At 50.2% G+C, this 13,970-nt stretch overlaps 1 protein-coding gene across 1 annotated transcript; it reads right to left on the reverse strand.

Annotated features, from left to right (window-relative positions):
• Nucleotides 1-110: 110 nt before the first annotated feature.
• On the reverse strand, nucleotides 111-1,788 carry LOC108123786 (lipoprotein lipase). Its single transcript, XM_017239096.3, has 4 exons — nucleotides 1,439-1,788; nucleotides 1,229-1,383; nucleotides 698-1,174; nucleotides 111-643 (listed from the first exon to the last, which is right to left on the reverse strand). Exons 1-4 carry the CDS (start codon nucleotides 1,630-1,632, stop codon nucleotides 300-302), a joined length of 1,170 nt encoding a protein of 389 aa, XP_017094585.2. The 5' UTR covers nucleotides 1,633-1,788; the 3' UTR covers nucleotides 111-299.
• Nucleotides 1,789-13,970: the final 12,182 nt, after the last annotated feature.

Consider the following 13,970-nt stretch of genomic DNA (forward strand, 5'->3'; position numbering starts at 1 on the left):
CGGCCTTTCATGCTCACATGGGGGAGCCCTACGAGTATGGGGCTCCTAAATGTATGCAATAAAATTCAAGCAAACTCCACACACTTTTCGGCGCTGCAAGCTACAGTTTATTTGGTTGGCAGACCGCCTAATAAAAATAAATTAATAGAACTAATAGAAAGTCTGGCAGAAGTTCAGGAACGGGCCCGGGAATATTTCTCATGGCAGGTGTACAAATATTACTGAAAGTCCTTTGAAGGAAGTGGAAAATGGTCTACTTAACTGTCTAGATAACACTAACAAAAAAAAAATAGATGCGACTACAGGCAGCGATCCTTGTCCCTCGCCCGACGCCGCCAGCTTCTCGTCCAAAGGCGCAGAATGGAGTCTCCCCTCCTACCGCCGCCAGCCTTCCTGGCCACCCCGTCGAGCCAAAGTCCTTGGCGCCGCTGGACGTACGGCTGCTGGGGGGCGGTCCTGAAGTAGAAGCTCCCCTGCGCCCGCCTCTGCGAGTGGATGCCGAAGCGGGCTCGCCGGTTCCCGTCGCAGTATCCGGCGGAGAACTGCCGGTAGCTGGCGCACTCCTGGCCCACGAACGGGTACTCCGGGTCCATGGACTGCCGGAAGAAGATGGCCGCCGCCGAGTGGCTGCAGGCGATGGGATCTACGGAGGATTCAATGTTAGTTACAGTCATTTTTTGGAGCACTTCACACCCACTTGTGTTCTGCATGTCCCGGAGGTTGGCGAACATCTTGCAGTTGGTCTGCGGGGCGCGGCCTCCGTTCGGATAGAAGTCAGCGTGCCCGCACTTCAGGCTTGTCCCCAGGGACCCACCCGAGGTGTGCAGGACCTGGACGAACTGGGCGTCCCCGGGATCCAGCCGGTACTTGGGCGACACCTCGGCAGGGAGAGAGAAGAGGGGTCCGGCCGGATCGAGGCCGATGATCTGCTCCACCTTTCCCTCCAGCACGGCTCCTGCGTATCCTGCGGCGTGGGCGCCCAGGCTGTAGCCTGCCAGGGTTACGTTGCTTCTATTGAAGTGGGCGGGACGCAGCTCCTCCAGGGCCATGATGATCCCGGCCACCGTCAGGCCCACGTCGAAGATGGACATGGAGGCGCTCTTGTAGTCGTTCTGGGAGAGGTTGCCCCAGTCGACTACGCAGACGTTGTAGTTCGGGTCGAACAGGGTCCATGCTGTGGAGGAAAGCGGAATGAGAGGGCGCTTCTACTCCGAGGGTCCAATCTTACTCAGCAACAGCTCCTGCACCCAGTCCTTGCTGCCCTGATCGTTCCAGCCGTGCAGGAACAAGGCCAGCTTCTTGTTGGGATCCAGGCGACGGAAGCCCCTTAGGTCGCCGAGCTGCAGGTGGAAGTGAACCTCGTTGCCAAAGTCCCGTGTGGAGCTGAAAGAGTCATAGTCGTTGTAGTCCTCCGTGAGACACTCTTTCAGTCACTTACATGGTTCGGCACTCGAAGACGATTCCGTGATTCAGGTGAGACCTCTCCAGACTGTTCCGCAGCATCGACTCCTGGAGGTAGCGGAAGGCCTTCATCATGGGGCTCCAGCGGTGGAGGGCCTGGACACTGCTGGGGGCATGCCCCAGCTGCAGGAGGAGGAGGCCGCCCAGGAGCAGGGACACGTGACCGGGCATGCCCGGGTCGCAGAGACTTGTCCGTCAAATAATCGAGATTCCAGCGAAAAGACGATGGAAGTGGAAGTTGAAATGGAAGAACCGGAGCTGTCAGAAAAGAAGAGAGAAGACCGCTTGGCTTGCCCCGTTGCTGGCTACTGAAGAATTCGAATTCGAGTGGTTTGTAACCCCATCCGACCCGGATCATCAGCCAGCTGATGATCGTGCTGCGGACATACACTGAGAGAACTTTTCTCTAAAGAGTAAGAGGCTAAGAAAAAGAATGGTAAAAACTAGAAAGAAAGTGCTCTAGAGGGCCCTCAGCTTTGGGGCAACATGTTCGCATATCGGGGATTGGAGACCCCTTAAGGTCTGGGCATTTTCTTCAGTGCATTGGATGCTGATGACCCTGCTCTCCGTCCCAGCATCTCTGCATCTCCGGCGTTCTTGGCCGCCGCGTGTTTGCACAAGTGAAAGTACAAAAGCTCAACGTCTTGCGACTCTTCGACTTTGACTTCGATTTCGATTTCTTTCGGCCCCGCTCGCCGCTTTGGTATTTCGGCTTCGAACCTCTTTGGCGGTTCCCCCACAAACCCCACAACAGCGATCTTGACATGAAGCCAAACAGCCAAAACAGTAGCCCGTTTTATGGCTCAGCCGGAGTGGCGGAGGCTGGCAGCTGAGCAAACCGAAACACAGAAATCAATAATAAAACCAGAGAGCACAAGGCGGCGCATTCAGGGCCCCGGCTCGGATGGAATCGGTTCGATTTTTAGTGCAGTCGTAAATTTCGGAGGGCTACGCTTGTAAAAAAGGGGGGGCCGCTCCAAGACTATAAACTAGATCCAGTTTTACGCCGAAGCCACATTAGACGAGTAAACAGAGAAGGCAGTCACATAGCCCTTGAATACCATAAACATAAACAGCTTCTAAATACTTGTAAGAGTCTAACAATTTTTTCCCAGTGTATCTCCAAGTCACCAAAATGGCAGGAAACTTACAAACTTTGACCCAAAACGGCTGTTTTCCCCTCTCATAAAATATGTTCAGTTACAAGAGATAAACTATAAAATATTCCCGCCTCTGCCTCTGCCTCTGCCCCTGCCGCCGGCTCCGGCCCCGGCTCTTTTCTTCGTTTTCTTAATCGAGCTTTCTAACCAACGTGATAAAAAATCAGAGAATCGGAGAGCCACAAAGATAATAAAGAGGGAGCACTAATGATGCGTAAGTAAAGTGCCAAACGAATTCCGAAGACTCCGCTTCATTGTTTGTTTGTTTCTGGCGAAAAGAAGACTGGAGACAATGTACTCGAGTGGAAGAAGCACAAGCCGGGCTTTGTTCTTCGAGAGTCGCTGTGGGCCGTCCAATTAATTTGCATATCTATTTTTTACCGACCCCATCCACCTGGCCTCAAGAAACTAGCGGCAGAGCTCGAAGATTCGCCGAAAACTAGGCCTAGTTCTGAAGACGGCCTAGTTGGGTGGTGGAGTTGACGGTGGGGTTGGGGAGGCAATGACTTTCAAGTTCCTTCTGCAAACCAATTCTTTTTGGGGCAACTCCTTTCCGGCGGGCCTGGGCCTTTGTTTCGGCCATTTCGTTCATGTGTCCCTATCATTAAGGCAGAGTGCGGCTTAATTGTTGCCGCAGACAATGGGATCCGAAAGAAGGTGCCTGGGAGGCCGCCCAATCGTCCTCCCCCGCCCCATTAGGCAGCATCATAATAATAATGTGTAACAACAAAAGCAACACCAGCTGCTGGCAATAACTTTTGAATACACAAGTAACTCTGCCGCGTACATGTGCATTTTTGTGCGGGAGTGTGTGGGTGTATCCAAGGATATGTATCCTATCTGGCCTATAGTCTGGGGAGCCTGTGCCTGTGCTTGGGGACGCATTCAAAGCAATTTCCACAATTTTCGTATTGTTTACTTAATTAATTCCGCACAAAGATTTTCACTTGTGGGGCTGGGTGGGGGGTGGACTGGTTGGGGGAAAGTGTGTGTGTGCGGCCCTCGCAGATGTTTTGTGGTTATTACAGCAAACCGACATACACTCCTTCGACAGAGACAGAGACAGACACAGAGACAGGCCCCTCTCCAGATGCCGATACCCATTTGAGCAGACAAAACGCGTAATGAGTTTATAACATTTAATGAATCCACAGTCGCAGCCGCAGCATAATGCGGCGTATGCGTAATGCGACCGAGTGGCGGCTTAAAGACTCCTTAAATTATGCAACAAGTTTCTCAGATTAATGGACTCTGCTCCGCTAGAGAGTGGCAAGTGCAGACTACTAGTAACCGAAATCCCTTCAACCAAGAAGCGATTAAAGTTTCGGGGAAACCCACCTACCACTGGTAGATCCAGGAGTTCCATTTCTTATAATCAAATTCCTATGATGACGCAGTGATGTTTCCCTTCACGCCCACTTAGACGCGCCCGCGGCGGCCAGAGTTCAGAGGTCGCGGCTCGGATGACAAAGTCGGCGAAGTCGAGTACCTCAATCTCGCAGCCAGCGACGGCATTGACTCTCGATTTGTTCCCATTGTTGTTGGCAGCGTCTATAGGGAAAAACTATTTTACCGCTCAATTGATTTTGCAATTTATTTTCGCGCATTATGCGAACGCGGGCAAAAAAGCGAGTGGCTGGCGCTCGGCAGGATAGATAGATGTTGATACTCACACGTGTCCTGGGCCTTAAAAACAGCCAAACAACCAGGCAGTGAGGCAGCCAGGCAGCCAGGCAGGAGGAGTCTGCAGGCAGGATAAGCTAAACTACTGGTGGCATTTTCAATTCTATTTACTCCCAATAATCATCATCAATGTCAGTTTCGCCGGCACTAAAACGAGAATAAAATGAAACCAGGTAAACAATTTTTGTTTTCCTTAAAGTACTTCAAGCACTTGGCGCGTCCTCCTCCCGCTCCTCGGCTCTATCGCCGGCGGAGCAACAGAACGTGAACCGGATTATTGGCAAAGCTGCCAACAGCAGGGAGCTGGAGGGAGCGCCAGTGGAGGCCCGAAGACAGGGACGGCGGACACAACGAATTGGGAGTTGATGTTTATATCGATTGCAGTCAATTTCGTGAATTACAACAGACAAACGTTCCAGCTAGCGACTGCTAAGCAGGAACAGCGAACTGTTAGCGATCCGGAGGGGAGCAGAGCACAGCGAGAAAAGGATGAGGTGGCGGATGAGCAGGGATGGGGATATACCCCTTTCTTTCAGTGTCGTTCTGCCATGACACTGGCGTTCTGTTGGATGCCTGGGAGGACATGTAGTGCCTAGGTCACGAATTCCCCAGTTTACATTTCTCTTCGCCGTCTCAGTTACCATACACGACACTGTCACCCACATGCTGTATCCTGGAACGGTTATCACAAAAACTCAATAAACACACGGGGTTTTTGGAGGAGTTTAAAGGAATTAGTCCTTCCAGAGATTTCCAACAACGTGCTTGGGGAAAAACCTAAAAATTCAACAGCTGTAACTTTGATTAAAGTATTTTGTATCTACCCCACAAAGAGCCCACCCTCTATAAGATCCCCCTATATAAGATATAAGAATAGACTTTGAAATACTCTTAATAATGCTTTTGAAGTAACCACCTTAATATATCAACCTTCAAAGAAGGGTATTCACGCGCTAGACATCCGGGAGTGGCAGTTGGCAAAGTTGTTAGCTTTATTCACTGAATTGTCTGAATTGTCTCATGTCCTGTCCTCCCCCTTACCCTGCCCCACACCTCACTCGCACTCCCACTCCCACTCACACACCACCCCAAGCAGCTTCCGTTTTACCGCCGCCATTTGTTTTTTGCGCTGACGCAAGAAAGTGTTGCATACTTTTCGACTGGCATTTGTTTTTATGCGCACGTTTCACGTTACCCGTTATGGGCTTGATTGAAGTTCGTCCTCCGTGTCCTTTCCACTACCACTTGCCCCTTGCCCCTCGTCCCGGGTCCTGCATTGTTATTTCCTGATCCCTTAAAGCTGACCAAAATATTGACAAATGCGCTAAAGAGTCGAAGGAAATTATGATTGCTTACATCATAAAGACTACTTTGTAGGGAGTTTGGGAGGAGTGGGAGTTTGGTTGGCTGGCGGCAGCGTAGCGACAAATCCGCTTGTCGGGCAAACACATACAGATACGGATACAGATACAGATACATCTACTGATACAGATACAGATACAGATACAGATACAGATACAGATGCGAAATAAAAATTAACAACAGCGAGTAAGCAGCTCACGCGCTAAGCTCGCATAATTTGCACAAAATAACAAAAACCTCCGTTGCACAAGTTCACACACACATAACATGCTTAAAAATAGATTACAATGGCATAAAGTTAACAATGGTAGCATCCACAAGGACCACGCCACGCCCCCACCCGCCCAACACCAAACAGAGCCACAAACACTCGTATGTATTTATAAAAACTTGAGGTGGGGTTTCTGGGCGAGGAATAAATTCGCTGGCGGGTCGCTAAAACGCAAACAAAAATTTGCAGCTTTCTATCGCATAAATAAAGTTTAAAATAAATTGCGAGCGAAGGCGGTGGGGTGGGGTGAGGGCGGTTGGGCAGGCAGGGGATAAAGAACGAACCGCAAAGTTCACACGCAAAGGCGTGTACCACGCCCACGAAGCAACCCTGCCACCCAGCCACCCTGCCACACGCCCAAACAAACGTCATTTAAAAGTTATTTGGACGCTAGTTGGTGTTTATGTTAAAGTAGCTCTCCCGCCCTGCCCGAGGTCAAAGGGCGAACACTGAGAGAAATACTGGGGTGCGCTAAAAAGCTCGATAAAAAATGTCTAGAGTTTAGACTCCGAAAAGGGTAGCAGACCATCAAGGAGTGAATTGGTGAACAAGGATCCATCGGAAATGGTAGAAGGGATATATCTCCAAGTGCCTGGCCAAGGAGCTGCGAAAATGGGGGGCATTCGGCTGACAATTTCGGAAAAGTGATATGTAGTGAGGAGCGGAAAGTATCGGAGGTAGGCAAGAACAAGAACAAGAACAAGCCGCAAGGCACAACAGGAGGCAACTTCTGCTTCGGGCCTTGTTTACACAAACTTGCCCCACACAAACACAAATAGCCACACACACACACACACTCACAGTGGAGGAGAGTGCATACATCCACAGCCGCAAACAAAACACACACACTCACACTCGCATGAAAAGCGGCACGCGAATGAGCACGCACACGCAATGAACTAAACACTACGTGCTGATTACTGCTAACGCAAGGATTTTCCACACACACACCTACACCTACACCAACACACACTGGCACTCACACTCACTCACACAAGTGCAGCGAGAGGACAGCATCAGAGGCAACAAAGCAATTTGCAGTGCAGGCCGTCTTGGGTGGAGACGGAAAGGATACCCAGCAAGGGTTCCAGTTGGGGGATTCAAACAAGGCTTAATATTTCAGCTTTTATTCGATTCTTTTAAAGGATGGTCAGCCCTTAGCCCGGAGTATTGCATTACAGGGTATGTCCTGCAGTCGGTGCCCAAAATTACTGCGGAATCCTTATTGTTAGTTTAGTAGTTGGTTTGTCAAGCATTTCACACGCGACACACGCAAAACACCTAAACAAATGCAAACAAACAAACGCACACCCACGCACACTCACACATGGGCGCCAGGACACACACGCACACAAGGACACGCCAGGATTGGACACCTCTTAACAAAATATTTAGTCAGTGAGTCGACGGAAGAGAGTCGGCAAGGAGAGTCTGGACTCCAAATCTGGCGAAAGTTTGGAAATTTTTCGTTTCGAAAGTAATTAGAAAGTGAAGGTTTTCTTTCGGAAAGGACCACAGTCCTGTGCAAATATATTCGGAAACTAATTTCGTACATACTTTAGCATCTGGCTCGAGGGATTCCATTAAGGAATTCCCCCGGCTAAGAACGTTTCCGGAAATTGCTCCGACTTGGTGCTGGTGCTGGTGTTCTCGTTTTGGCCATTTGACCACCGAAACCATCCATTCGAATGCAAATTGAGAGAAGGCTGTGGGCGAGTGGTGGTCCTTGGCAGTCGAGCCTGCATGGATGAGTGTCCATGTCCTGGCCACATTCGGCCAGGCCAGTCTGTGCCAACAAGTATTTCTATCAATACAAAATGGCACTTAAAATCACTTAAATTAGCCTTCAGCCCGAGCATCTCGACTGCGTGTGCTATGTCCTTGATTATAAGGCTTATAAGTCACACACATACACCCCCACACTCACACTGACACCCACACTTATGTAAACAAGCACATGTCCTGTGGGTCTTTTGATGTTTTGGCATTTAATTTGTCACATTTTGGCGCCTGGACGGCAAATTGGATAAGGGAAGGGGCGAAGGCACATTAATTGGTAATTTGATACAATTTGCATTGCTTAGTTGCTGAATTATTTTAATTGGGTGTAATTTTACGGTTCTATTGCCGGCCCAGACCGCAGGCTAGAGCCTAACGAGCCGAACATGTCCTGCTTCCACCTGCAGGATGTGTGCTATTCGGTCTTGGTTTTGGTTTCGTTTCCAGCCCAGTTCTTGGGTCACTCTCGGGCTAAAAAAGGATTACAAAACAGTTGAATTTCTTTGGACAAATTGGGGAGATTTGTTTTCCGGGAATGTGCCCTTTTGGATCCTTGGACATGCCACATTTTTGGCGCGACTCTGCTGCTTCCTGCCAGTCCTTGCCACGGCCGTTATTGTGCGTTGACAAGCAAGCAATTAGCTGCCATTTAGTTCTCGCAGGACACCACCCCCACCATCCTGCCAGGTCACTCTGCAGTTGACGCTTTGGGGCGACACTGGGCGACCGAAAGTCAGCAACAATGCAGCACCCTTAACCAGTGTGCGACCGACCTTTAACCCCTTCGCCTTTCGCCCATCGCCCATTTTCCATTATGTCGTCAAACGCCATTGACAGGCATTTAAAAAAGGACTCGGCGGACTCCTGCAACCGTGTGCTTCTTCATTTCCTGCGGCTCTATTGGCATCCGCATCCGCATCACTATTCGCCACTGTATCTGTATCTGTATCCGAGTCTGTAACTGAGTGTATCTGCGTAGCTGTAACTGTAACTGAATCTGCATTTGAATGGCAGACAGAGTCGGGCTCCGGCTCTGATTGATTGATTGACTGCATGATTTATTGGCTATATAGTTGCGGCGCTGGCAAATTAGATACACAAACCGAGTCCTAAACGCTGCGTAACCCCCACCTAATTGTCTGTGTGGCTGTCATTGGGCCTCAGCCAACTTTTGGGTAGACAAAGTTGGCCGAAACACGGCCAGTGCAGGGGGCGCGGCACTCCAAACAAGCAATTGCAACTCATTAAGCGTTCACTCCGCCACGACGTCAAAGTTTCCAGGTAAACAACACGCTGCCCCAGCGAGGGCTGTTCCAGGGGTTAGCCGGGTCGGCTAACTGGGCTTAAGCGGCACAATACCCTGGGCTCCTCTATCCATCAGACACTTCTCGCTCTTGTCTAGACAACAGAAACTAAACGTTTTCTGCGAAAAAAAACCATTCACAGCCATAACAAGTTGGTTCTTCATTCAATCCCTTTTCCCATTTCCCAAAATAAAACAAACTTTTCGCTCCTCAAGCCGGGCTATTCCTGTTTCCGGTTCCTCCTCCCTCGCCTCGCCCCCCTCCTGCCCTCGGGTGTTGCGTAATTTTCACCTATCGATCCTTCAAGTTTGCCAAATCGAACCGTTCAGGAAAAGCGAACTTTTTTAATGAAACGCGAGTGATACGATGGCGGCGGGCGGGGTATCTGTCCATCTAACTTACAGAGGGAGAGAGTGTGGGCATTCCAGGGACTCGGCGAGGATGAGGCACATCCATGGGTAGACCGTAGACCTCTTGTCGTCGTCCCTCCGCCGCTCCGGTTGCAGTCACTGCTTTTCTATTAACAATAGACTTCATATTAAATTCACTAATAAAGCAAACAATGCGTGGCATTCGACGGGAGGGAGGGAGGACACGAGGTCCTTCGAGGCACCGTGCCGGGAGGGAGGTACATAGGTAAACAACAGATGAGAAATTGCTTCGAGAAGCTGTGGGAGGGGGCCGAGGGGCAGGACGATCTGGCAGAACGTCTCCTGTCAGTGGCAGTCGCCTGAATGGCTCAGCAAACGTGCAATACTCATACGTCATGTTGGACGAGACTGAGACTGAGACGGGAGACTGCTACTGAGACGGTGGGGTGAGTGCAAGCGAGACGGAGAGATACAGGGGCGTCGGGGATGCGGGGGCGGCAACGGAAGCAGGAGGGGAGGAAAGCTCAACAGAGCAGCACCGAAACACGCACAAAGTAATGGCATTTTTATGTTGCATCACGTACTGGTCATAAGTCATGTTTAGAGCACTGACTGCTCCGACTCTTGCCTCCTGTCGCCCTCCCTGTCCCCTCTACCTTCCCCTTCTACGCTCCTGGCCAACTCAAATGAACTGTAGCTAAATTGGCCCTGTCCTGGTGAAAATGTCCAAGTGTCAGTCAGTCGGTGGCGGGCAGCTTAAACGGATATTACAAGGTGTTGGCCAAACATTGACCGTACATGAGCTTAAAGCCAAATTAACAAACAGTTGGAAAGGGGGCGGGGGAGCGTGTGTGGAATGAGTGGGAGGGGGGGGCAGTTCGAGTTGGTATCTCTGTCCAAAACGAAAGCGCGACAGTTGCGGTCCAGATTGGATGGCAGAGTTGGAGAAACTCTATGCTGGTTCATGATTTCTTAAATATTCCATACATTCCGGCATCGGCCTCGGCCAACTTTAGTCTCGAGTCCAAGTTTCTGCCTTCAGATTCCTGCCAGATTTTCATAGTTTTCATGGCCATCTCATAGTTTGGTGTTCTGTGTGTTGCTTCTTCATCAATTTCCTCCGTCCCGAGCCGCCTCCAACCCCTTCCATTAGAGACGGGAGACAGGAGGAGTAGCATTCATGGCCATAACACAGTGTAGCCCCCTCCCCGACCGTCGGCCCAGTTTTGATTTATTTTCCGAGGCATTTGGATACAAAGGCGGAGAACTGGGCGAGGGGCCTGACAAACAATTTCGCCGGCTGCTGATGAGATGGGTGGTTACCTCCCCCACCACAGACTCCACTTTCGACATCAGAAGGCGTGGCAGGACCCGAAATCATAAACTACACGGCCCGACAATTGCCAGCGAGGAGCGATAAATAATTTCAATGCCGCACAGAGTTGCAGACCCAGACCCAGACACAGACGCGGCCATGGACGTGGACGCGGAATTGTTGCGGTTGCCTCTTTCATATTGTACTATCATAATTCCGAGGGCTTTGATCTAACGTCAGAGCTAAGCCTATTGGGCCACGCCCACCCACAGCCCCCACACTCAGGAAAACGCCCACCACTTGAACTTCGAACTTTGGTCGTCCGCCACTCTTTGCTGGCATACTTTCCTCTGCTCTTCTGTTGTTCTGCTTTTAATGATTTACGCAGACGGTGAATTTACTGAATTCCTTCAATACCCTGGAGTTCTACGGCTCCTCCCCGAAGTTATTGGCTCTTAAAGTTTGTAAAAATAGAAACAGGATAGGATCAGGACGGGCTCTATCTTCTTAAAGAGAATAACCCTTTGAAAGTAGGAGTAGAGGGTATTCCACAAGTTGGAGATTGGTTTCCTTCGGCTTCATTTCTTTCCGGTTTTTGTTTGGCTTAGAAGCAAATCTCTTTGGTCAATTGGGGGGCTTGCTTCCTTGGAACATCCCCCGGAACATTCCTGGGCGTGGGCCCTGCTTTGTTCCGACCCGGAGGTCCGAGCCCCGAACTTGAATTTCATTTTGTGGCTCGCTGATTAATGAATTTGATAAAAAGAGTTCTCCACGGGGCCGAAGGAGCCTTCCTAATTAACATGGCTCCTCCCGCCATAATGGACATACGCAGATATATGCTGAATATATGTATTAAGTGTCTCGGGGACATTTCCATTATGGCTGCGAATGATTTGTGAGCGGCGATAAGCGCACCTTTCTGCAAAGGTTATGGACTTTGCCGCCCGTCCCAGACTATTGATTCGAGATGAAGTCGCTTTTTAATTAATTAAGTGGTTAGAGAAGGCCAGTCCTAGTGCGAGTCAGAGTCCAACTCGGAGTCAAAGGACTTGGGCCAGGAATAGGGACGGAGGGGATGGGATGGAGCTCCAAATGTGTCTTGTCAGCCAGAAACGAAATGGAAACGGAAAAGCCAACTTAGATAGCTTGGACAAATGCGGGAACAACTCCCAGGCAACTCCTTCTGATCAAGTGGGCCCCAAGGAGTCGTAAACATGGCCAACACACCGAACGTGTCCTCACACACACATGCACTGCCGGGGCACACAGATACGGACACAGACAGCCAAACAGACACCGTGTACGTGAGGTGTCGCCCATTTTTGAGTTGAGCCAAAAACTTTTTCACGCAGCATAATTTTAGCTCGTCGGTCGCGGGCTTCCCAGCTTTTCCCGCAGGCTGTGGCATGTGCGAAATGTTACACTCTCCGGGGGGCGAAGGGCAGAGGGCAGAGGACAGAGGGCGGGTGTCTGGCCAAGGAACCGCAGGACAAAACGCTCTCCACAGACCCAGCCCGATAAAGCTGACTGTGAATAATTCAGGCGGCCGAGGCGAGGAGCTGTGACGTGCACTGCGAATGCATCTGAAGGCACCAGGACTAGATGGCACAGTTTTGCGAATTAATTGAATGGCGGGGGCCGAGTGTATCGCCCAAAAAAGCCATTCAATGAATGTCCTTACATTCATTCTAAAGCTCATCTGACGAACGCAAAGAAAAGGCTGTGAATGGCCATTCGGAATGATTGTCAACGATTTGCATATGCTCGGCATCGGAATCCGACACGCACTTACAGTACTCACAATCGAACATCCATACCCATAATCACACTCATTCCCAGCTACCAGCTACCAGATCCCAGCTCCCAGCTCCCAGTTGGAATGGACGGCTCTAGTCCTGCATTTTGCACGTGTCTTGGACATAAAATTCAAGCTTCTGGATACAGTATAGAGGATACAGGATACAGAATACAGAACACAGCAGGACACAGAATGCCCTCTTACCTTTTCGGGTCTGGGGCTTAGGGAAGCTGATTCAGCGCCCCAGAACGTCCAGATAGATATGGAGCGTCATTTGCAGCAATTGCCAAATGTATCCTTCAGATTCGAATGTATCTTCCGTTCCCGTTTATGGGCCAAGTAATTGTTATGAACTTCATTCCGGTCGTTCGAATGGGAGTGCGTGCCAGAATTACAGAGAGCGCCTCAAAAAGGCCCCTCGATGAATGAAACGGCCTGTTTTTCGGCAAATTGCTTCGATAATTGTTAACATCTCATGCCTCCGAGTCTAAGCTGTCGCCAGAGAAATGTAAAGTTCGATTCGGCCATTGTTTCCTGGCTTTAAGTACTTTTTTCACCATTTTTACAGCAATTATGTATTATCTCCGCTGGTGTTTGGCCGAGTCTACCCTATCTGGGCGGCAGTCGCAGTCTGGGCGTGGCACTTTACATGGCAACTTGCTATTTTGTGGTTGACTAATTGCATGTGTGCAAAAGGAGTCCCAGCCCGAAACCAGGGTCTGCCCGGGACGGGGCCGAAAGCGGCAAGAGTGGATTTCAGGCATAGTGCCGACACGAGATTTATGCTGCCAGTGATATGCCCAAACAGCAGGCAGGAAGAGCACTGAGAAAAAAGCCAAAAGGCCAGACTTTCCTTTGAAAAATCAGCAGATGAATAAGCGGCAAGCAGTAGTGGGAAGATCGGGGCAAAATCGTCGAAGAACCTTCCCAAATAACCAACGAAAGCTATTGAAGAATTTTCTCTGTATTTTTTCGCTTTGTGGGCTTTGAAAATCCAATGCGCTTCTCACAAAACCGAGTGCATCCTCCCATCCCCTTCTGGCCGGGCGCGGGGATTGTGGCAAGGGGTGGTGGGTGCCGGGAACTTGGCACTTCCTGTTCTGGGTCCTGGTCCGGTGAGCAGGCATTGCGTATGCGTGATGCTCGGTGCGGGACTATGACTCTACAATATACTTTGCCAGCGCCCGAGTTATGGTTTTTGCGGTTGCATTTTGCAATTTTGCAAATGATAAAGTGATCCTGGTGCTGGGAAGTGGGTGTATGTCAGCGGGAATGGTTCAAGTGGTCACAGCATGGCAGCCACCCACCGAAGATGGATGAGCCAATGGCCACAATGCAATGTGGACCAGCCCTCCCATCGCTCGGAGATCGGATGTGAACTGCCTAAGCAGCGGCCGTGGAAGGCTCGTGTTCAATAAGTTCTCTTTAAGCCCCTTCCCCCTAAGTATAGGAGTTAAAGAAAGCAC

The sequence above is a fragment of the Drosophila bipectinata genome, chromosome XR (genome assembly GCF_030179905.1).
Source record: "Drosophila bipectinata strain 14024-0381.07 chromosome XR, DbipHiC1v2, whole genome shotgun sequence".
Taxonomy (NCBI): domain Eukaryota; kingdom Metazoa; phylum Arthropoda; class Insecta; order Diptera; family Drosophilidae; genus Drosophila; species Drosophila bipectinata.

Excerpts from the sequence above, each read along its gene's own strand:
- LOC108123786 (XM_017239096.3), bottom strand. The coding sequence starts at position 1,632 with ATGCCCGGTCACGTGTCCCTGCTCCTGGGCGGCCTCCTCCTCCTGCAG. Across the intron at positions 1,175-1,228 it reads GGTGCAGGAGCTGTTGCTGA|CATGGACCCTGTTCGACCCG; the intron begins GTAAGATTGGAC and ends TTTCCTCCACAG. Across the intron at positions 644-697 it reads CCGGGACATGCAGAACACAA|ATCCCATCGCCTGCAGCCAC; the intron begins GTGGGTGTGAAG and ends AATCCTCCGTAG.